We start from the raw sequence: 23,488 nt of genomic DNA on the forward strand, positions 1-23,488 counted from the left end.
GCGGGCGCAAGGGGGCAGTTAAGGACAGCCGGGAGCCCGGGACGCGGCCCCGGTGGCGGCAGGGTCAGCGGCGCCGGGACCCCCCGCCGGGGCGGGTGGGCTGCACCCCTGCCGCCGAGCCCTCGGCCCCGCGCCGGGCCGGCCTTGCTCTGCTCTCCCGGCGGTAGCTCCGTCGCCTTCCCCGGCGAGGGGGGATCCAAAATAATAATAATAAAAATACAGCTCCAAGGCTGGCTGCAGCCTCCCCGCGGTTCCGAGGCCAGGCAGCCCCCGAGAGCGACCCGAGCCGGGCTCACCCCCCGCTGGGCCGGGGCTCGCGGTGTCCCCTAGCAGGTGAGCGCGAGTCGGGCGAGGGCATCGGCCGCCCGCAGACCCCAGCCGCTCCGGTCCCGAAGGAAATCATTTGCATGCTCATTGATTTAAAACCATTTTTTACCCGAAAACCTTCGAGAAGCTCTAGAACAAGCATCAGTGAGAACGACAGAAATACCTGCATTCTGTACAGAAAAAAAAATTAAGAAATTAGTCACTCTTGCTGGTCCTCTTAGCAGTGAAATACACGGGGGGGATGTTAATGTCACCGCAAAACCTGTGTATGCACGGTACTGTCCTGCAGTTCACTTTCCCGATACTTAAGCTGCACTGAAATCAGTCTTTGCATCAAAATGCATTTATCAGACTTCCCCCCCCCCCCCCTCCTTATTTCTAGAAGAAAACACTGGCTTCTCTGGCCATGAAAAAATACCGTGTAAATTGCCATTTAAGATTTTTCAAAAAACATGTTCAGCTATAAGAATTCCTTCGAATTCGTTACACTCTACTACGCAAGGCTACGCCTTGCTGGTCCAGGGTAAGGTAAAAATGCATGTCCTAAAATAAGAAGTCGTAAAAAGAAAAGCAACATTTACATTTGAATATCTAACTTGAACAGTATTATAATTACAATCGTAAAAGATCGTGCACTGCTGCCTTTAAAACGCCAGCCTATGAACAAACAGTTTTCGGAGGATGTAAACACAGCAGTTTTAATCATGACGGTCTCTTGGAATGAAGGGAAATTAAAGAGTTATAGCAATTTTTTTAGACGTTGGATCAAAATATTTTTGCCCGGAGAATGCTTGCCAAATGAAAGCAAAATGGAAATGATGGGCGCTGTAATTCGGCAAGCAGTTCTGTAATGGAAGGAGCCCAAGTCCCCAGTCGCTCAGGGCAGAGGGCTCTCCTGCCCCCGGGATTTTTGGAAGGGTCCTCTCCTGCGGAGATGGCATCGGCAAATAGCTATCGGGCAAGTCATTTTCGATCCAACGTTTTTTTCCACGGAAACACGGTGTTTTGAAGACACTAAAACGATCTCTATCGCCTTTCTGCTGGGATTCCGCAGACCTGCCCCTGCTTAAGGACGCGGAGGTGCGGCGGGTGCTGCGGGCTGGCGGCGGCCCCGCAGCATCGCCCCGCACCCGGGAGGAAGGAGCGTGGCCCGAGGAGAGAGTTAACGTACTTGTTTTACAGGGGGAAAAAAAAAGGCGAACGAACAGAAAACCGCCCGCATTTCATTTGCCGGCCCTTCCCTGCCTCGCAGCAGTCACCAGCGCCGGGGGCGACCCTGCGAGCCCCGACGTGCCCCCCTGCTCCCCGTCCCGCCGCTGCTGGGGCTGCTGGGGGGGAGGGGGCAGGCCCCCAAGCGCAGCGCGATGCCGCCGGGACGACGACACAGGGCGGCCCCACTGCTCCCCCCGCACGGCCGCGCTGCGGGGCCCCGCACGCTCCGCGCCCACTTCGCTTGCGCTTCCCCCGCTAACGACGGCTGCAGCGGAGCTGGCTGTATAATTATTAGCTATTAATTGAGTTCAAGACCTTTTATGGCTATGGGAAATGAGGAGTCCGACCACTAATCCCAAGGAGGGTCTGCGCACAGCCAAGAGCTATGAAAGCCATCCAGGGCTGGCTGGGCCCGGCCTGACACAATGCCCCCGGGGGCGGGGAAAGCAGTAACGAAAAAAATTCATTAGGTGAAAATTATAGAAACTTTAAACCGATGGATTTATTTACGAGAGCCCTTCGGGGGCTGCCACTCGGCAGCGGGGGGAAGAAGGGGGCAGAGGTGCGAGGGGCCCGCGGCGATGCCCGGCTCGGGGGCTGCCCCCGGGGCTTCTCTCCGCTGGCTCCGCCCGTACCAGCAAAGGTGAGGAGCGGGGTGGGGGCTGCTCCGGGGTCCCCCCTGGCCGACTCTGCAGCCCGCCCCCCCCCCCCCCCCCCCGAGCCCGGCGAGCAGCGGGGCTCCTCTCACCGATTCGCTTCCCATATAGCCTTATCTTTACACGCTTCCACCTTCCAATTAAACTTCCCCAAATTGCCAAAAGCCTTATTTGCATGCAAGGAACTCTGTTCAAAGATGCTAACTTATTGTCTCCTCGCAGAACTTAACATTTCTCTCTTCAGTTCCCACTTGAAAGAAGTTTTAGAACAGTATTCAAAGACTGTCCAAACGAACAAAACCTTCCCCTTCGCTAGGGAGAGAAATCCGGTGTATTCAATAAGAGGGCATATTCTCAGAAGTTTGCAGATTTGGTTTTAAAAGCTGTATTGTTCGTGCCTTTTTCCTGAAAGTTTTTTTTTCCAGAGAACGGCTCACATGCCTGCAAAGGATTATTAAAATAAAACATCATAGAAGGGGGGGGGGAAGCTCTTTTTTTCCGCTGTTTAGAATTACTTTTCTGGAAGAGCTTTCTAAGCATCCTCCTCACTCCCCAAGTCATAATTAAGAACACTTTTTTCCTCCTAGCAAGCAGGAAAAGTGAAGAATCGAACCTTTTCCCAAATGCCCCTTTTTCTTTAAAGACGGGCAGAGTTCCACACTTTGAACATATTTATCCGTTACAATACACCTGAAAATATTCTGGGTGCTAAATAGACGGCGTTCATCTGCAGCACACCAAATTAAAGCCGTGAGACTTTCACACCGGGCAGAGCCAGCAGCATCCCTACAAGGGATAAACACAAGCTATAATTCTTACTGGGGTTTCAAAAGCTGGTTAGGAGATGCCAGGATCCCTGCTTCCAAACCCCAGCCCCCCCGCCCCGCATTTTTCTTTTGAAGATTAAAAGAAGATGATCCAATGAGCTGAGGATATAGAACCACTTTTGGGAATGTGATAAACTGCAAAAACCCAGTGGCAACTCATTTATGATTAACTCCTTTTTATAAAGGTGCATAATGGAAGCAAACAGGGATCCGACGGGACAGGAACATATTTTATTCATTTAATACAAAGCAGCTTTAAAAAAAGCCTTTAAAAAAAACGCAGTTCAGAGCATAACTCAAGGGCCGGGGGGAGAGAAAAAAAAAATCCACAACAACTTATGGGGTGTGATGTGATTTCGCCGTGATGCCTCGCTCTCCAGCAAGGGTGCGCAATGCACCGCGGAGAGCGGGAGGGGGGCGCACCCTCCGCAGGGGGGGCGCCCCCGGCCCACCTGCCCGCTGCGGTCAGCGCCCCCCCCAGCCCCTCGGGGGGACACCAGCACGGCGAGCCTTTTCCCCGCTAACCGGGACAGCGGTAGGAACGCTCCCATGGAATAATGGAAGCGTGCACGGAGCACAAAGAGCTCCTGTCCTCGGGGCTGGAGATCATACCCAGGGATGGGAAAGTATTTAACAGCACCCTTTAAGTGACCGGTGCTGCCTCCGTACATCCCAGCCCAAGGGAGAGCCATCAGTACTACAAATTTTTGAGCCATAGGGAAACCAAGAGTTCATTTAGATTTACAAATTAATGAAGACTTACTGTAGAAAGTAACTGTAATAAATGTGTTCAAAAGCAACAGAAAGAATGTCATCGATTTCCATGAGAGGTGGATTGTATCCAGGAAGAATGAGTCAACTTCATTCCTTGAGTAAAACTCACTGAATTCCAGGCGTGAATCTGGATCATCTCATTGTGTGTGGCTCCCCCCCAGGTATTGCTCTCCAGCACATTATCTCTTCAGTGTTGTTACAGCTAGGTGGGAATTTGTAGAAAATGCTTTTCATCACCAGAAAACAATGATTTGACAAATTCGCCCCGCCCCATATCACATCAGTTGCAAGTAATTACTCAGCCAAACAGTCACACACACAAGACAGCACGATCCAGTGCAGGAAAGAACAGCTTTGCTGTTAGGGCACAGAGAGGGAGAAATTAGGTCTTCTATGTATCACCAAAACACCTGCATTCCTGGCTGGGTGTCCTGCTGCTAATTCTTGTTTCTCCTTCACCCACATTTAGCCTTAAACTTTGCAAGGTTTTGGTTTTATTTCCATGGAGGAGATGAAAACTCTTGAAGCCGCCAAAATGTTTCCTAACCAGCTCTATTCTCATGCTACAGAGGGATGCTTTTCACTTCAGAAGAAAAAGCACCATGTCTAAGTAATTGATAGAGAAATCTTTCTCCAATCACATGCACATCCACTGCTGCAACAGTCTTATTCACAGGTGGAAGAATAAATGACTTAGATTTGGGTTGAAATCTCAGAATACAGTGAGGGGAGCAACAGTGACATTCATGGTAACGTACTGTCAGAGTCTGGGTCTTTGAAACTCTGGGTTTCTGAATGCACACAGACCCTTCCACACCTCTATTAACACACGAAGAGCATATCAAACATCTAGAAGCAAGGTCATTAGGCTTTTCAACCTTACTGTCAGGTTTTTAGCTCAAACACCGGCTACAGGACAACCTGTGGCAATCTCTCAGGAGGTTCAGCAGTTTTGCTGTTAGAAAAACAAGGCACAGCTAGTGATAAGCTAATTGATAAATAGCAAAAAGCCAAGCTCTTTTTTAAAAGTTAGAAAATGAAATGCAAATATATACAAAATATCCAATGGTTTCTATGAATATGTGTCTGTCTACCTTGTGACTGGTGTTTTCCAGCCAGCTTTCCAACCAGTGCAGCCTTTGCACTTCAGTATCTACAATTGTACCATTTATAAGCCAGGAGCCCACCTTTCCCATATGCTTGTTCCCAGAGTGACTCATATTCCATTGGGTTTATTCCTGTGAAGAATTGCGTTAAAACAGAGGAAAGAGCAGAAGCTTTGGGAAGGAACATTGCATTTTGGAAAGCACAAGATGTACTCACTATTCCCTGTCAAAAAATGAAAGTGCTGATTTATATCTTGCATAGGAGAAAGGCTTACAATTGGTGTAGCATTAAAAGTAAAACATTAATTTGATACCCGTTTCAAGCAAAAGTCTTGCTGAATAATAGCATTTACTCAACACCTTAAAAATAGTCTTCCTGGAAGAATACACCCAGGGAGGAAAAACTCAAATTATCCAGCCAAGGCACAGCAAATGAAGAAACCTTACTTTCATATTATCAATCTATTGAAGCCCCTCCAATCAAACTTCCCCCAAAAATGCTTACCACCACTGCTTTCTGGTAGCATTTGCTGAATTCAAGAAGGAAATAAGTACCCAAGACTATCTCCCAGTCTTAGCTCCCAAGTAACAAACTGCAAGCCAATCTGTATACCTAGGCTGGCTGCTACCAGTCCCCAAGTTCTGCAGGGGAATTTCTTTCTGACCTTCACAATTCAAAAGCAACAGCTGCCCAAGAGCTCAATCTGCCACAGCTCCCCACACCAGCTGTGCAATTTGGGATGTGCACGGGAGGCACAGTCAAGCCTCTTGCTTTGCTGATTCCATCTGTCTGATGGCACATATCATTTAACAGCCACAAAATGCCTGTATTGGCAGAGTCCTGCAAGTACAACTCCACCCAAATTGTAAAGACAGTCAGAAATTAAGGTTAGAATTTAGTTGCTCTTAATATTAAGCAGAAAAAACAAGGAGAAGGAGGTTTCTTGGGTATTAGCTGGTCTGACAAGTTGCAACTCCAGGATCCAAAAGTTCGCAGGGCTAGCTCCAACTCATGATTTCTACACAACAAATTGTGACACCTCCCATTAAAGGTGAGCAAGATACCTTCCAGCCAGAGCATGTATTTCTAAACAATTGACCAGAGCAACTGCCTCGTAAGGCATCATCCATCCTGACTGCTGTCCTTCTCTGCTTTGTCATGTCACCTGCCCTATCAGGCATTTCACAGGGGACAAACCCAAAACTCCGCTGCTGCCAGAAAGGTAAGTTGCTCCTGAGACCACCTGTTGGTGGGATGCTCCACGGGACAAGTGCTGCAAAACCAAACCAAAGACCTGAACATGGCATTTAAAGGTTCCCAAGACAGAAAAGATGCTGTCCATTCTCATTTTCTTGTGGAATTAAGGCCCATTGCCTTGATCTGCCTGATAAGGGAGTCTCATTTCCTACTTTTCCCTAGCAGGTTGGCAGATGAAGCTTTTGAGTGAAGGCAGAGGTCTCATGAAATTGCTACCAGTAAAGAAAAAAGTGTCACAAAAAGTTCCCCAAAAGGGATGAAGTAACCTGTTTGATAGAAAGCCCCATCTCATTTTTGCAGACCTTTTTTGTTAGAATCTTGTTTTATTCATTTACTCTACTGAAGTTGTCCACTCTACTGCTGTAAGAGTTGCTTCCAGACTCACCAGTGAAAGAATATAGGAGCAAAACTGTGTTATGGTAAGATACTTAAGTCCTCTAGGCAATAACAAAGCCATGCAGGACACTCAAAGAGCTCCCAAAACAAACAGTTTTTGAAGTTGCCGTGTAAACAACAGCAAAGAGCCAAAGCAGCAGGCAAGCACACTGCACCAAAAAAATTCAGCAGCAAATATTCTGGCTCAGAGTCCTGCGGTCAGGCTGCACTGTCTGATGTTACACAGGGTATTCTCAAAGACTGGAGTTCCTGCAGAGAAGCTTTGCACAACACCACTGTACACTGCTTTTTGGCTTGAAAAAACCAAGCTTATTTCTTAGCTACAACCTCACAACAGCACCAGCAGTGCCCTTTCCTGACATACACCTGAAGACTTCTCATTTTCACTCCAGATTCTTTCAGTACCCTGGAAACAGATCCATCACAAGTTGTCTGACTACCATTCAGCTGCAGTTTTGTTCCTTCAGTATAAATGAGTTGGGGAAATAGTTTTATTTCTCTGAAGTATAAAGTTAAATAGAGTGAACTGAGAAGGTTCTTCAAAAATAATGGAGTGAGATCACCCATACAGTGATTTTAAATGGCTCAAATAAGAGCAGTCCTTGCATTTAGCAAGTACATCCTGAGGAGCAGGAGGCTTTCTCAGTTTCAGCCACTTGGGTGCATTACAAGGGGGACAGTTCTCTTTCATAATGGGAACATTTTCTATAAAATTATTACTAACAGCTTTCTAACCCCACTCTTAAGCACCCCTGCACGTGATCACAAAAAGACTTGACGTTTCCAAGGGAATTTGAGTCTTAATACATTTTGTCACACAGCTCAGCTGGATGAGCCAGCTAGGCAGTGAAATGCTTTATTCCCAAGTATACTGGCTGCTAAGCCTGGGCTGGAAGAGCACAGCAAGGGGGTAAAGAATGACTGTGACAGTAAAACCCAGTGAAGCTGCAGCAGGAGAAGTAGTGACCAGTGTCTCCCAACTTCTTTTCAAAAGAATTAAAAGCTGCTGCTTTTTTTTGAGACTAACACTCAGCTTTGCAAAAGCTCTGCCAGCAGAGCAGGTCAGCATTTCTGCATTGCAGTCACATCAGCCTTTAATTTTTACAGCTGGACCTGTTTATTACAGCCTAACTTTCACTAGAAGAGAAAAAACAGTCACTTTGAACAAAGCCATTCAAAACGCAGCATCTTACTATAAATAAATCACAGAAAAAAGATTTATGTCCCCAATGTTGTCATTCACCTAGACACTGCTGGTTTTCTGAGCAAACCACATTTAGTATTACCCCCCCCCCCCCCTTAAACACCATGAACTAACACTAAGATTGTTTACTTAGTCATGCACGTTGCTGGAAAGTAATTTCTGAGTGTTTCACCATTTAGCCATTTTCTCACAATATATGCTCATAAAAGCATATATTTCACAATGAAATTTTGGATGCTTCTATATTAACAACACCTCAAAATTTATCATACACATGGTACAGACCTGGAAGATACTCCGACACCTTTAGGCATATAAGCTGTCACAAACTCACAGGAGTAAGACACTGTTAACGAATAATCAACCCCCAGAATACATCATCCAAGAACAGAACCACAATTTTCAGGACTGCCTAGTTGGTGGGTAAATGCAACATTTTTGTCACTCAAGTGGCTGCATCTTCGCAAAAAACTCATCACAACAAACAGATTTTATTCTGGAAGGATGAGGAAAAAATGTTAAACATTTTTTTATGGGAGAAACAGAGATACAGAGCTAGCTTGAAAACTGAAAATCTCTCATGCCCTGATCTATAAATAAAACTAGCTGGGCTTTTCTTTTGTACTAAATTTAAAGGAAAGCCTTTTCCATGGAGAGTTTTCTTTAAAACACATATGCCCCAGAAGGACTTTAAATGATGGGGTTTCCAACAAGCAGCGTGAATGAACTAAACAATAAATGCAGTAAGAAAGCAGCTGCATTTTTCTTTACTAGAAGCAGATGAACACACAGTTCAGACGTGGTTGTGCTCTCAGAGGGAAGACGACAACTCCCGACAGTTCTCATCCAGATTGCAACAGCAGTTTTCCTTCACCACATACTCCAGACCTTGGCTCAGGTGCCATTTGCCCTCTAGCATCATGAAAACCTCCAAGGTTAGCTCTGGTGACCATCAAGCAGAAATCCCAAGCTCCATTGCATACACAGTACCAAATCATTCAGCTCTCCTGTATGTTATCCACAGGCTAGGCAGGGGAAGGGGGAGAAAAGATACTTGGGTCTCCTTGATAGAGTCAGGTCAGGTCTATTACCACCCTGTAGCAATCAGAGCCTAACTGCTCATCTTTACTATTTCTTCCCTTTGGAGATAAACTCCAAGGTCTCCTGTAATTCCTCGGCCCAGAAGTCACCAATGTCTTCCTCTTCTATTCACAAAAAAACCCTCACAGTATCCTACTAGGAGCCAGAAGTTTCAAAATAACCGATTCAGAGAGACACCAGAGCAGTCTCCAGCAATTTACCTGAACATAGATGAAACACCACAACCAATGCGAGCATAGGAGCCATGCTGGCACCGTAGGAGACCCTGCTATACTTTTCAAGAGCAGCAGTGTTTGCTTGCTAGCCTAGCAACAGCCACTAATTATTTTCATTTGATGTCTCAAATAGACACCATCACCTTCACTTCCTGACCAAAGCTGTTACTCAGAATTGCTGGATGTGCACCACATTCCACCCCAGAAACACTTCAGTCAGAGCAGAGGCCCCTGCAGTAATGCAGGATCCCCGCATCACTTTCTCTTAGCTCTTAATTTCCACTTTTCCTTTTATTTGCTTCAGCCTTGACGCTTCCTATCCTTCAGGTTTTCTAGAAAGGAAGTTTTTTCTCCTACTTACAAGGTCTGCATCTGCTGTTTTCTTCTTCCTCTGCAGTGAAGAGATTTCTCTTGATACATAGGAACTGGACATCCATACCAGTAACATCAGAACCCACCAAATCTGTAGTTAACATCGCACTGTTATGTTGAAGCAAACAGCTTATTTCCTTCAGCAGAGCTGCTTCCCCCAGGTCCCACTGCAGCCCAACCTGGGCCATAGCAGGGTAGGGACCCTAAAACCCACAAGGCAGCAGAGTTTGCTCTTTACACCACAAGGAGGCTACAAACATTGCAAAGGCTCCTGCTAGAACCACAGGTTGCCCAACCCCTTGCTGATGCACATCACCCATAGGCAACTTTTCCAGCCTAGAGTTTACAGATACATACACCATACAGATGCACCAAAGAATATAAAGCAGCTTGCATTTTGCTGTTACAGGTCTTTCCTGAATCTTTTCTGATCCTCTTTCCTACAGCTGCAAACCAGCCTTCGATTCACTACCCCAAACCAGCTGAAGAACATACCTGGAAAAGGTTGCAGAGCCTCTTGTCTCACAAGTTAGGACAGAGAGGGCTCCAACACAGCAAGCCTCCCTCCAACAGAATACTGACCCTTCTGGCCTCAGAGATGCTTATATAGAGTTAATCACCTTGCTGAAGGAGCCTGGTTAAGGTGGTGGAGCCAGGTGAATTCAGTTCAGCTCATCAGGCCATGGGCTGGGTCTTGTTAGGGTCCGGAGCACAGCTGGTGATGGAGAGCGGGGTGCAGAGCTGCAAGTGCTGGCGCAACCCTATTGCTCCTAGCTGCTCCCAGGGCAGCAACGACCACGGTGTCTGTTACACCCGAGATGGCACCTTTGCACATGCAGTGCATTTCTGCATGGATGTGTCAGTGGTTCAGCATGAGCTAAAATTGTTGCTGTGGATGCGTTCTCCAAGCATCCTGACCACCCGGCTAGGTTCCCATAGTGCATTCTAAGAGATGGAGATTTATTATGTTACAAAGAGAGAGAAAACACACATGCTGAAGCAGCTCATCAAGTCTGAAGATGGGCACTTAACGAGTTTTAGGTGGGCTGTCAATAAGTCCCAGTGGTATGTAAAGCTTATCTTGTGTTGCTCAAGTAACAGCCCCCCCCCTCCCGCCCTGCCCTGCCCCTCACATGCTTATGGCTGCAGCACTGGCAAATGTGGGGCAGATTTTATCTCACAGATGAGTCAGCTGTTGGGCATCCCAAAGGGTCTGCATTTAATAGCCATCACATTTCCAATGCTTAGACTCTTTTATTTATACTGACTGTATGTTTCATAAGTATAAAGACCGAACTTCCTCATACATGCCGTGGAAACATGTAAAACACAACTCAGTGTCATTTGACCCACTGATATTTCTATTTCCAGAGGAGAGCAGGAACACTGAAAGAAAAAACCCAAGTCTTCCCCAACAAATTCTGATGTATAGGAGGTGACATAATGGTGCAAAAACTTCTGGCAAACCCAGGGATTTTAAATTGCTTTGCTCTGTTGTGCTGTGGTGGGAGGTTTTTTTGTTTTTTGCTTTTTTTTTTTTTTTGCCTAGCGCTGACACAAGAGAGCAGACAGTCACCTCGAGTGCGTAATGGGGAAGAACCCGAAACCATTTTGCAGACAAAAATATATTGAGTTCAGCACACTAGTTATAGGTTACAGCAAACAGAAGCGTTTGATATTAAATCAATGCTTTCTGGCTACACGGGAACCTTTCGAGGGCCCGCATGCAGGAGGGGGGTGGTGGTGATGGGGTGGCAGGTACATGCTATGGGGGGGTGAAAGGGGACAGAACCGTGTTTCGCTTTTTACAAAATAATTTGCTGAGCCCCCTGTGTTTCATGGGGTGCTGGCAGAATGGGGCAGATAATGGCACGCTGCAACACGAGCACGTCAGTCCGCCTGTCTGCGGCTCTGTGAGGTGCTGAGCTCAGGTCCCAGCACCCTGCCCTCAAAGATGGTGTTTTGGAAGGGTTTGCTCCTCTGACAGCAGCTGAATGGCCACGTGCAGGCTGTGGGCTGGGAAGGGGCCAGTGTGAAGACGATGCCCTCTTGCCATCCCTGTAAATAAAGCGGTGTCTTCTGGGGGGCGGCTCCACCTGCTCCCAGGCTGGGGCAGAAGGTGTTTCTCCATCAGAACAAATGACTTTCTCGGACGGCCCCTGTACAGCAATGTAACTTTCTTTGCTTTATTCCCCATGTGTCGACACAAAGAGGAGCTGCTCGTGTGATGGTTTGTATTTAAAGCGTCTCACCTGCGCACCTTCATCCCTGCATAGCCCCCGGCAGCCTGGCCTCCGCAGAGCCGTTCCAAAAGCCACGTGCCGTATGTCGCGGCTCTTGGGCTTTATTAGCTTACTCAGAGGTGTAGTTTGGAATGCAGTGGCTGTTGCCCATAATGGCAGAAGTGCACTGCAAAAGCCCTGTCCGTAAGTGTGAGCAGTGAGGGCATCCCGTGCATGCTGATGCTAACACTGCCCCTTGTACATTCTTTCTTTTCTCTTCCCTCTCTTTCTATGAAATCTTTCCATATTATTAAATGGCTAGGGTGGATCTATAGCATGTGTTCCTTCCAGCATTTTCTTGTTTGCTGTAGTCTTCAAATTTTCCAGTTAATTTCCTATTTTCCCACTCTAAAACCCTTGCCACACACCCCCCCCCCCCGCCCCCGCAGCACACTTGGGTACTTGAACAGAAACCCCCCAGCATTTGAGAACAGACGTTTGATCCAGACTCTTGTAAATCAGTAGCAATTTTCCCCTCAAATGAGAGTCATTTTCATCAGTAGCTAACAGTTCCTCAAGGTGAGTTTTTATCTAATTAACTATGCAGACGCATTTCAATCACTAAAATGGGGAATGCTGTGTCATATAATTTATGTGAAATTAGTAGTCCAAGAGCATTCAGCCAAAATATAAAGGCTGGCCTTATGATAGGCTATTTAATCAGGTTCCTTTAGGAATTAAATGATTAGGAATGAAATAAATGAAATGGATTTATGCTTAGATTTTCTAAATGACACTAGCTCTCATAGCCAAAGAAGAAACAGGTACCCAAGAAAAAGTTCCTCGCTCGTGGACTGGAATATTAGAAACAAAAGTGGCTATGTAATCCCCCATGGAAGGAATTATTTTGGTTTCATATGTAATCCCTCACCAGAAAAACTGGAACATTACAAACTCCACTGATATTAAAGCTCAATGCATGATGGTGCCAGTTGGAACAGGTTAGGAGTTAGGGAATTCCTTAGGACACTCAAGGAGAAAAAAATTCTGGAGTAATTTCATGGGTTATTGTTGTTTTTAATCTCTTCTGTGGCTTCTGAAAGAAAAGCCTCACCCATCTAGCTGCTCCTGACACAGACGCTTCCCGCTAAACATAAACTGGAAATAAAAGCAGTTGGACATCAGTCAGACTGGTGGAACTACTATTAAATGACTCAGGCAGCCTGACATGTGAGACCAGTTATGTCAGCATATAACACTGGTAATTTGGGGCTGAGCTAATTCTGTTCATGGGTGTGATCCACTGTTCCGTGCTTTAGGATAAAATGGCAGGTGGTTCTAATGGACCTTTTGCTCTGAACACCCCCCACCCTCCATTTGCTCTGCAGGGACAGGCTCCCTCAGCCGCAGGAACCCCCTGGGTTCCCAGGGGGTGCCACGCAGGCTGGAAAGCCACATCCCATGCTGCGGCAGCTCACAGCATCCCTTCCCTAGGGACTGTGTGGGATTCAAGCCAAAACAGAGGAGAACAATATAAGCCGGCACTCTGGCCAGGATTTTTTCCTTTGAATGCACCTGGGCACATCCGTGATTTTTCAGTCTTTCCCACCGTCTCTGATGGTGACACCGCCCCTGAGTGTTTGACCAGATGAAGCGGAGTGCCTGGGCGTTAGCAGATATTGCACAGCAGGAGAAGCTGCCTGAGGCAGGGCACAGCCCAGTCCTGACAGCAGCACCTCAAACAGAACTACTCTGGCTTCATCTATTTTTGCTTTTAAATAGCCCAGGTAATAATTTTGTTCATTCGTTTACTTCCAGCCTTCAGGTACAACTTTCTAATAACAAAAATAATCTCTCTCTGACCACATGTGCTCTAAATGTCTTTAATCTTCCCCACAGTATTTAAGTACCACACAACTCCAACTGATGCTCAGGAAGACAGCGGCCCAGATCCAGTTTCATTGATATGCATAAAGAAGACAATTACATGAGGAACCCAGTCCCAAAAGATTTTCTCTTCAGTAAATGGAGAGTGATAAAAGCCCAGCAGCTTGTAGGTAGTTGAAGTCTCTCCCTCTCTCTCTCTCTCTCATCTGTTTATCTTAACTGGAGTTTATATTTGCTTTAGTTGTAAAAAGTTAGATGGGACAAAGATCTTGGTGACTTGCCCTAGAAAATCTGTGACGGATCTGGAAAGAAAACCTCCAAGAGGGCAAGCTGCAAGTTATCCAGGCACACTGGGTATGCCGGGATCCATTCCTTCCCTCGTTACAGAATAATGATCTCACATCAGTTAAAAACCCCACAGTTTCAAAGTAAGTCCACTAAATACTGTGGGTTTAAAGCTGTGTAGCTGAAATCAGCATCTGGACTTTCGTCTTGGATACCTTAAAAATCCATGATTTCTTCCTCTAGGGGCATGTGCTTCTGGGAAATACATATTATTTTGGCTGAAAGGCAGTATGAATGTCTTCAGAGAATGTCATCAGACCACCAGCACCGTCTAATAGTTCTGTTGGGCTGTTCTGAGAAACGCTGCTTTCCGTAGGAATTTGGGAATGACCCATAGTAACAACTTTGGCAGCGCGTGTGTTTCCCTTTGGCTGTGTCAGGGCAGCAAAAAGGATCTGAAGAGCTGAGTCTGTCCAAATCTTCTCAGCTCATCTGCATTACAGGGACCAAGTGGCTCACCCGTGGTCCCTCGGCTGGTCCCAGCTCTGATGTGAGCAGGGTTACATTTGATCCAAGATATCCTGAGACCTGCACGGAGAGTAGTCTTCTACCATCCCCAAATTCCCCTCTCTCTTCTCAGGGAGAGAGATTCATTGCAAAACCAAGCAGTCAATTCTCCAAGGCTGCAAGAGCACGCGGCGCTGAGGGCCAGACAAATTAAGACAGATGCTGTGAATGAGATGGCCAGGCTGTGGTTTTGTGCGGCTGGCTGTGTGAAAGCTCTCAGAGCATCCTCCCTTCTCAGAGAGAAGAATGAAGCAGATAGCACCATGAGACATAATAAATCGAATCCCAGATGACTGTGGTGGGTGGGGTTGCAAACCTGCAGCCGTTCCTGGGGCTTGCAAAGAGAGTCCACTGCTCGGCTGACTTTCCCAGCTAGATTCATGCTGCTCAGCACATTCCCATTGCGCCACCTGGAAAAATAGAAAGGCGGAAAGTACAGGCAAGTGTTTGAGAGACAGAAAGACGATTTGTCAGGAAGTCTTGCAAAAGAGGGAGATGTCTTATCATGTTACTCTTTGTCCCTGCACAGCCACAAAGAATACAGAAGGAACAAAGGGAGGAGCTCTCTGGAGGGAAGCCGAGCTCCCCAGAATGCCCAGTGAGCTGTGCCAGGCCAGCCCAGCAGTCAGCATCCTCAGGCAACCCTGTTGCTCCTCGCGCTGAAGCCTGCTTGCCTGGCTGCTGGGGATGGCTTGCAGAAGCTCTCAGCCACCCTTGCAAAGGTTCAGTCTCCATGCAGCCGTTCAGCAGTGGCCTCTCCTTCCCAGCTCCGTGCGCTCCCATAGCCCTTCGTGCCAGAGACACCTCCCGGCCATCCCCTGCCCTCCGGAGCTGCCTGGGAAGCCTCTCCCTGTAGCCCACCCATCCTCACCCCATGCTGACCACTGAGGCACCTTGCAAAGCTGAGGACTAGGGGGTCTGAGGTGTAGAACGGAGGAGGAAGAGGAGGAGGAGGAGAAGATCACCTTCCTGCGTAGCACAGCCCACAGCACTTCTGCCTTCCTGCCAGCATGTCCCAGCGGCAGGAGTCAGGACTGGGGTCTGGGCTTTTTTTCAAATTGCATGATATATCTCTTACATCCACGGTGAGTTAGTTTTATTTTCTTTATGTGAACAACATAGAAGCACAATTCTAGAGGAAGAATGACTTTTATCCAAAGCCTTTGGAAAACTAACAGGCAAAGGCAAATGAGAGTGATGCTCAAAGTCAGCAAAGATACTTAATTCTGCCCGTTCCCTTTTAGGGAACCCCGGTGCTGTGGCTCAGATTTGACACCCATTAAAAGTATATCTGGAGTGTGCAGTGAGAAAGAACTGTTTATATCACTTTTTTTCCACCAAGCAGAAAAATCTCAAACATGACTGACAGCTGTCACATCACAGCACATTTCATTACTTCCATACTGTCAGTCATGGTCACAATTTTTCCAACATCAGATTTTTTGAGGCGGGTTTTTTTTTTTTGGTTTGGTTTGGTTTGGTTTTTTCCCCCCTGTTCTTCCATTTCCTCATATATAAATATCAGACTGTGGACACAGAACAAATCACCTTGGTGGGAACGGTCATTAAAGAGACGGGTAATATACATGCTTGTTGTCCCACATGCTTTTCCATTTAAAATATTTGGCCTGAGAACGTGGGAGGTAAAGAACTTACATTTTGAGGTCTTTATAACACATAGCTTACATCCCCTGATTTACACTCCCTGGGACTTGTTCTATGTAAAACATTTAACTAGCTGTACTTTAGATAAAGGAAACATCTGAAGCATTAGCTGTTTCAGAGTTTCTCATTCTTTTCTTCCATATATCTTCATAAAACATAAGTGCCAGGCACAATATTGTAAATCCAGAACCTTTCCTCTTGCTCCTGAGTTTTCTTTTCTTTAGCAACATGTATAACATCACTTTCACATTCTCCCCACTGCTGGGCTCTCAGGACCCACATAGCCCCTAGTTACTGTACCTACCAAAGCAGGGGATTGGTGTTTCAGTCCCAGTTTTGCCACTAAAGACACGAGACAACATGTGCCAGATGCCATTCGTGCAAAAGGAATGCCTGAAATAGCAGCTTCTGCTGGCCCCAGTGTCCGGGGCGGCGCAGTGGCAGAGCCCGGTGTGAGACCCTCGGCACACTGGTGCTTCAGCATCACCCTTCGCCAGGTGGCACAGCACGGCGTGGGGAAGATCTAACCCCAGGGTGATGTCAGGATGACACCCGTGCAGTCGTGCATCCTGTCGGCGCAGCATCGCAGGCTCCTTTGTGCGGTCCTTGCACCTTCCCCGCCATCTGCTGCACATGCACACGCTGGGGCAGTTGGGCCTGGCAGCTATAACACTAGATGGGGATGCTGAAAAATCTACATTTAATTCCTGGCTCCGCTACATGCCTCAGTCAGGGGCTGAGCCAGGTTATTTCCACCTGTCTCTGCTTCCCTTTGGTGAACCAGTGACCAGATGATTTCTTTTCTTCTGCCGTGCATGCAGATCTTCGCAGGCGGCTCTGCAGGGTGGAGAGCAGTGTGGTATGGGGACAGGGATGCCTCGGCTTGTTCAGAACTTGCTCCCTCTTCCACGGAGAGCTGCTCGGCCACCTTAACCATTGGCTGATTTGCTCATTTAAGAAATAGGAGTACCGAGGTGGTCCAAGCACCGTGCTAAAAGAGCTGTCCTGCTTGTTCAGAGCTGGCTTGTGTGTTCGTGCCCAGCGCGGCATTTCGGTGTACGGGTGCGCCGTCGGGAGTGGGACAGCCTTGCCATGCAGGCTGTGGGGTCTACGTGTTGGATGCTTTGAACAGCCACAGCTTCTACCAGCTATTACTGTAGCCCTAGATACGCTGCCCTTAGAGAAATCAGAATCAATTTAGGCACCTAATACTGGGATGTCTGTGAGTGAATTGGTTTTGAATTAATTGAGTAAAACATGGCAGTGGAAACCCATGTAACATGTTGGTCTGGAAACTGCTGCAGCCCTGGGGATGGAACAACAATGCATATTTTACCTCGTGAATTTTTTATTAAGGGCTGGTTTTTTTATTTTTTATTATTGAATATGAATATTTTACACGTCCGAGTTCAGAACAATGCTTTTTTTGGCTGCCTCTGCACTTTTCATGGTTGTGTACCCTTGCATTGCATAACTGAGAGAGATCCATTTACACACAGGGGGAAAGGGGACTAATGAATCTCAGCAAAGCTAACTTTACTGTGTGTGAAAAAAAGCACTCTGAAGTTTTCCAAATAAATATATATATATATATACATACATAAAATACTTGCATGGAATGGCTTAATAAAATCAGTGTGTGTGTGTGTGTGCGCGCGTGCGTGTAGTTGTGGCTGCACGTGTTTGTGCATGTGCTCCTGGGGGTCCGTGTGTAATGACTACAGAGCCTCCCTCCCCCAGGCCTTCACCTGACTCCATGTAGCGACATCTCCACTGGGAAAAGCTCTGGAATGTTCTTACCTCCTTCACATCAAATCCCTCATATTCGGGTACTCACCTGGATGTTTCCAAATTGGAGAAATGGAGGTGGGCCTACCAGTTGCTCGGTAAGTGAACTGACGGAGCTGCCCACGCTGGATGGGTATTTACCTGCTGTTGGCAATGCCGTTACCCTCTCTGGCCTCTTGTGAATGCCCGCAGAGCTCGTTTGAACGCCCGCCTCTGCAGGATAGCCCTGCAGAGCCTGCCCGCTGCACCTCGCAGCTTTCTGCCCTCAGAGATGGCTACTGCTCAGCACAGCCACGTTGCCCAGCATCTTTGATGACTGCCATGCTCCTGCAAGCAGCTGTCATGCCTGTCAGCGGCAGGCTGCATGCGCTGGCCTGCTGGCGTTGCTTCATTCTGACCACGGATGGGCAAGAAACACCTGATTGACCCGGATGATTTGGATGTGACCTTGCTTGCTAAGCCTGGCTGCCAATCCTGGTGTGGCAAGGCTGTGAGCACAGCGTTCCTGGGCTCTGGTAAGGTCAGGTCCCTCTGCACTGTGCCCTCAGCATCGCCCTGTCTGGGGTAACGAAGGGACTCGCTTCCCTGCTGTCCTCCATGCCCCGCTGCAGAGGCGTGCTCGGCACCTGCTACCCAGCCGCTCTCAGAACAACCCCCACACCCATCCCCATCCCCATGCCCATGCCCATGCCCATGCCCATGCCCATGCCCATCCTCCTCGAGACCTGCAAGCTGCAAGGCAGGGGCGAGGGCACCTTCTCCAGCAGCGTGCTTACCCAGCACAGCATGGAGCAGGGCAGGGGACAGGAGCCTGGAAGAATAAAGATAATAATTATTTGGCTAGCGTATATTCAAAGCTAGCCTTTTTTATTGTGCATGTGATAAGAGGGAGGTGAGGGAGAAAGCAAGAGCTCTTGTACAGCTCTCTGAGAGCTCACAGCCAAAAGTGGGCAGGGTGACAAGAACCGCATTGTTTGGGGTAATCAGTGTGCATTGTCCCAGGCTGACATTACTGCCTACCAATAAAACCTTTACATTCACAGGGAATGGGGAAAGTGCAAAATGATGACTTGTTTGACATTTAAAAGAAAATAAAGATCTGCTGAATTGAAACTTAAATGAGACTCAGGGAGGGAGCGCAGAAAATACCAAGCTGTGCTGGTTTTGGCTGGGATAGAGTTAATTTTCTTCACGGTAGCTGGTATGGGGCTATGGTTTGGATTTGTGCTGATAGTGCAGGGATGGTTTTGTCACTGCTGAGAGGTGTTTGCACAGAGCCAAAGCCTCTTCTGCCTCATGGACCACCCCACGGTGAGCAGGCTGGGGGCACAGGGAACTGGGAGTGGACAGCTGACCCCCACCGACCCAAGCGATATCCCAGACCATGGGATGGCACGCTCAGCATGTAAAGCTGGGGGAAGAAGAAGGAAGGGGGAGATGTTGGGAGCGATGGTGTTTGTCTCCCCAAGTCCCCGTCACATGTGCTGGAGCCCGGCTGGCCTGGGGATGGCTGAGCACCCACTGCCCGTGGGAAGCGGTGAAGGAATTCCTCGTTTGGCTTTGCTGGCACACGTAGCTTTTGCTTTACCTGTTAAACTGTCTTTATCTCAACCTACCAGTTTTCTCTCTTTTACTCTTCCCATTCTTTCCCCCATCCCACTGGGGGGGAGCGAGCAAGCGGCTGTGCGAGGCTGAGCTGCCAGCCGGGGTTAAACCCCGACACAGGAGCAGGTAGGGATTTTTATGTAATGCCAGTGCAGCCTGCACAAATAATTTTGGTGTTTGTGATCTTGTGACCCCGAAGTACCAGCTCTTTGCATTTTGCTCGTAAAGCAAGAGACAGCACTTACCCCAAACAGCTTGCAGGACAACTACAGGATGGAGCAAAAGAAGTGTGTTTGTAAGTAAGTGGGAACTGATGCCTGATGTGCCCAAGATGAAACAGTTCATTCCACAACTAATTGCTGGTAAATCTAGGAATTTAATCCTCCTCTTTAATCCCTGCAGCCAGTCCTGTATTCACCACACTAGCATTGCTTTCCTGAGGCCAGAAAGGTCCCAGGATTTTACAATTCCAATCCTCTATGTATCCGCAGGACAGGTAGAGCATAGGTGGAAATACAGCAGAGGCAGGATTCCCGTGATCCATTTGCTATGGCACGAGGGCCAGGGGAATAAGGTCCCAAATGATTAAGACCTCAGACTTCTTCAAAGAAAAAACGAAATATAAATGAAGGAAGGAATTCCCAGTGCCCTGAGCAGTGATGAAAAAACAAAGTGACCAAGAGCCTGAAGAGGCTGAAATGAGGTCTAGTGTCACGGAACATGTGTCAGCTTCTGCTGTCCTGTTGTTTGCCCTTGAGTAAAGTCATGCCTACGAGGTAAATGGAAACAGCCAGGCCAAACCAGTACCGTGGGTGTCACATATCTGTAATAATGGTTTGTTGAATGATCTTCAGCTGGGCGGAGCTGAACCAGGTCCCTTGATGTAAAACAAGTTTGGCGTCAATGAATCCATCCGGGATTACATCAGGCAGTATCTTGTTCTGCAAGGGTGAAACCTCATTAAAAGCACACACAGAGCTCTGCTAGGTGTCACCCTCCAAATACGCTTTGTGTCTGCACCTGGCTTTGCAGAGTGACCAGGCTCTCTGCTTTTCTTTTCTCCGTCCTGACAATAACCTTGGGTTGCACTGTTCGCTCAGGTTCCCTCTGCTTTCCACCACACTCTTTTTTTGCATTTTTATTTGCATTAGATTATCGGAGCAGGAGCCTAAACACTTAAGTTACTGCAAATCCCTCCTCATATGGAAGTCAGTGAGCTGTAAAACATTTAAACTGTCTGCAGTTGTACCTCGTTTGTGTACACACTTCCAGTGGGCTGCTAAAAGGTAACATACCGTAATAGAAGAAAGATCCAAGATTGCTGATTCTGATTTCTTAACAGCTCTAAAAGTGCTCTGAGTACTTGCATTAACTTGATGGAGTAATAGATAGCTCCACTTTCTGAAGCCTTTGGGACCAAGTGGAGCAGGAGAGCTACCCGCTTTCCTCCAGACCCTTTGCTTCATGCTTTCACTCTGATCGTTGAGGAAAACGAGGTTAGGGGGCTTTTGCTGTAGTCACCCCCAAATCGTCCTCCCCTCCCCTGCTCATGCCCTTCGATGCTGGGTCTTTCTACAAACGTCTTGTAGAAAAGGAAAAGAGCCTTGTGCTTCTTCAAAGGGCAGCGAGAGGAGGTGATAGATGGCTGATCAGTCCCAAGGCAGCAGAGGGCATCAATGAGTTTGAAGATTCATCTCCGGAGCTGAATGAAAATAGCCAGACACTGTACTGAGTAATTCACAAGACAGATTTCAGCTCTTTTCCTATTTTCGTGTTAGTCTTGAATGAATTCAAGAAGTTCTCAGGTATATCTTGAGGGTTTTTTTTCCAAATAATTTTTGAACAATGTATAAATCATAGTGCGAATCAGTTACACAAATTACAATGAGATTTCTATTACCTGGCTGGATGCCACGCATATATATGCAGGTGTGGATAAAGATGATCTCTATAAACACCTAATTTTCAAGTTGCTTATTTGAACACGAATTTCACTGCTGAAAATTCACACCTTTGTTATGAATTTTGTAGTTCACTCTGGAAATCCAATCAGTTGGCTGTTATATTTATGCTAGTTAAGCTTATGTGGTGGAATTATTTATAAAAGTTGAGCTTGGCAAAGCAGATTTGCTTAGTAATTCAAGCAAATATTTGCAGGATTATTTTGCCATTTTCCCTGGCTCTTGGTGTGAGATGGATGAATAAGACTTTTCCTAACATATTCAGCTTTTCCCAAAAGAGAATCAGTGTCAGCTAGGGAGCAACGCGTGCACCTTCTCTTAGATGCCTGACATCAAAACATTTGTTCAGGAGCCAGCTAAGAATGAACCAAAACTAGATACCTTCCACCCTCTGCTTTCTGCTTAATTTACTAATTTTAATTAACGGACATGTAGCCCCACACAGTCCTAATGCTAGAATGTTAGTGAACTCCCGCAGCTGGGCAAATGGAGGCAATGTTTCACGTGATGTGACATAGCAAACCCCATGGCAAAGCCGCGAGTAGCGCAGCAATGTTCTAGGTCCAAGAGCTCTGCGCTAACGGCCAGCCCAATGCGTTTTCATTTTGGAAGCAAAACCAAATGTAGAAGCTCCGTCCCCGAGATCTCAGCTCCTCCACAGCTGCTACAGGAGATTTCCAGCGCTATGGCGAAGGGTCAGCAATACCCCTGAGCCCTCTATTTCTCCATCAGAGGTCTCTTTCCACTCTTTGGAAGTTTACGGGGAATGGCAAGGAGCCAGCCCCCACGGGCATGGGATGGAGGTGGCTTGTTCTCAAGTGTTTAAAAGTCTGACAAACTGTTTGCAGTTCTAGCAGGGATCAACACATTTCAAGAATTAAAACCAACATCTTGGAGAGGAAAAATGCTCTGAACAAGGACTCTTTCTTCAACCCAATGCACAAGGGACCTTTCTTTAGTAAGCTATAAAATCACTTACTATAAATCAATTATTTTTGTACTGATTTATTAACTGCTCTCCAGCTGTTCAGACTGGCACTTAAAACGAATTCCTGGATGGTCCTACTGAAACTTTCAAAAGTACTTTCTCTGGGCTACTGTTGGCCCAACCTCGGTACAGTCTGCCCTGGTAACCCACAGATTTCTAAACGTCCTTAAGCTGGCAGGGCTGGAAGAACCAACCCCTGCAGAGTACATCCGATCTTGTGGCGAAAAGGTCTTGCCATAAGTTGTGTCAGGAATTCCTGCCTGGAGCTCCTTCAGAAGCCTCTCCTTGAAACCTCAGAAAAGAGTCGATCTGCCTGATAACAGCATGTTCCTTAGGATGTTGGACTGGATATGCTCATGACGCTTGGCGATGCTCTGGAGGACCACCCTTCCAACCCCTGGCCCTGGGATTTCTGACTCTGTGGGCACAAAAAGGGTTTCAGGAGCTCAGAATAGCTGGGCTCCTGCCTCAGCAGCCCTTCCATCAGGGAGAATGGGCTCACATGTAAGTTCTTCAGGCTTTTCCTGCATATTTTGGCTAGGATCTAAGGCAACACAGCACAGCTTCTCCTTCATATCCCTGATAAGTTCCCTTTCTGCTGTGCTTACAAAGGAGCGCCTGGTTTTCCAGAGGAGCCTAGCAAGGTGTTTGGTTCCACCTCTGCCTGCAAAATTCAGCCTGGCAATGCCACATAGTGGCCTTTGTAGACAGGGATCATGGTGGTGACACCATGGCCACTGTCCAGCACTGGTCCAGTTGTGTGGGCACAGGCACACAGGGCCGGCACCTGGAAGTTTTTGAGCATCATCTCAGCCAGTTTTTCTCGATAGGACAAAGGATTGAGAAGGGTTTTGGTCAGCAGTGCTGGCCTCTCCCTCGGTTTCATTTTGAGTTCTTGTTCATAAAGGTATCTCCAGATCTTCTCCACGTTGCCCCAGGATGTAACTACCCCATTTTCCATTGGGTAAGTAAAAGATAAAATGCCCTTTTTGGACTGGGCTTCCTTCCTGATGTGGCAGTCCTTATGACTCGTCCCAAACATGACAAGTTTTAATTTGGGGTACCCCAGAGC

General features: G+C 47.3%; 1 protein-coding gene across 1 annotated transcript; it reads right to left on the reverse strand.

Moving 5' to 3' along the window:
* Positions 1-22,862: 22,862 nt before the first annotated feature.
* On the reverse strand, positions 22,863-23,458 carry LOC106112540 (uncharacterized). Its single transcript, XM_013299573.3, is given in 2 exon segments — positions 22,863-23,107; positions 23,110-23,458. Coding segments are annotated over 2 exon segments (594 nt in total).
* Between the last annotated feature and the right edge of the window lie 30 nt (positions 23,459-23,488).

This window comes from Falco peregrinus, chromosome 3 (genome assembly GCF_023634155.1).
Source record: "Falco peregrinus isolate bFalPer1 chromosome 3, bFalPer1.pri, whole genome shotgun sequence".
Taxonomy (NCBI): Eukaryota; Metazoa; Chordata; class Aves; order Falconiformes; family Falconidae; genus Falco; species Falco peregrinus.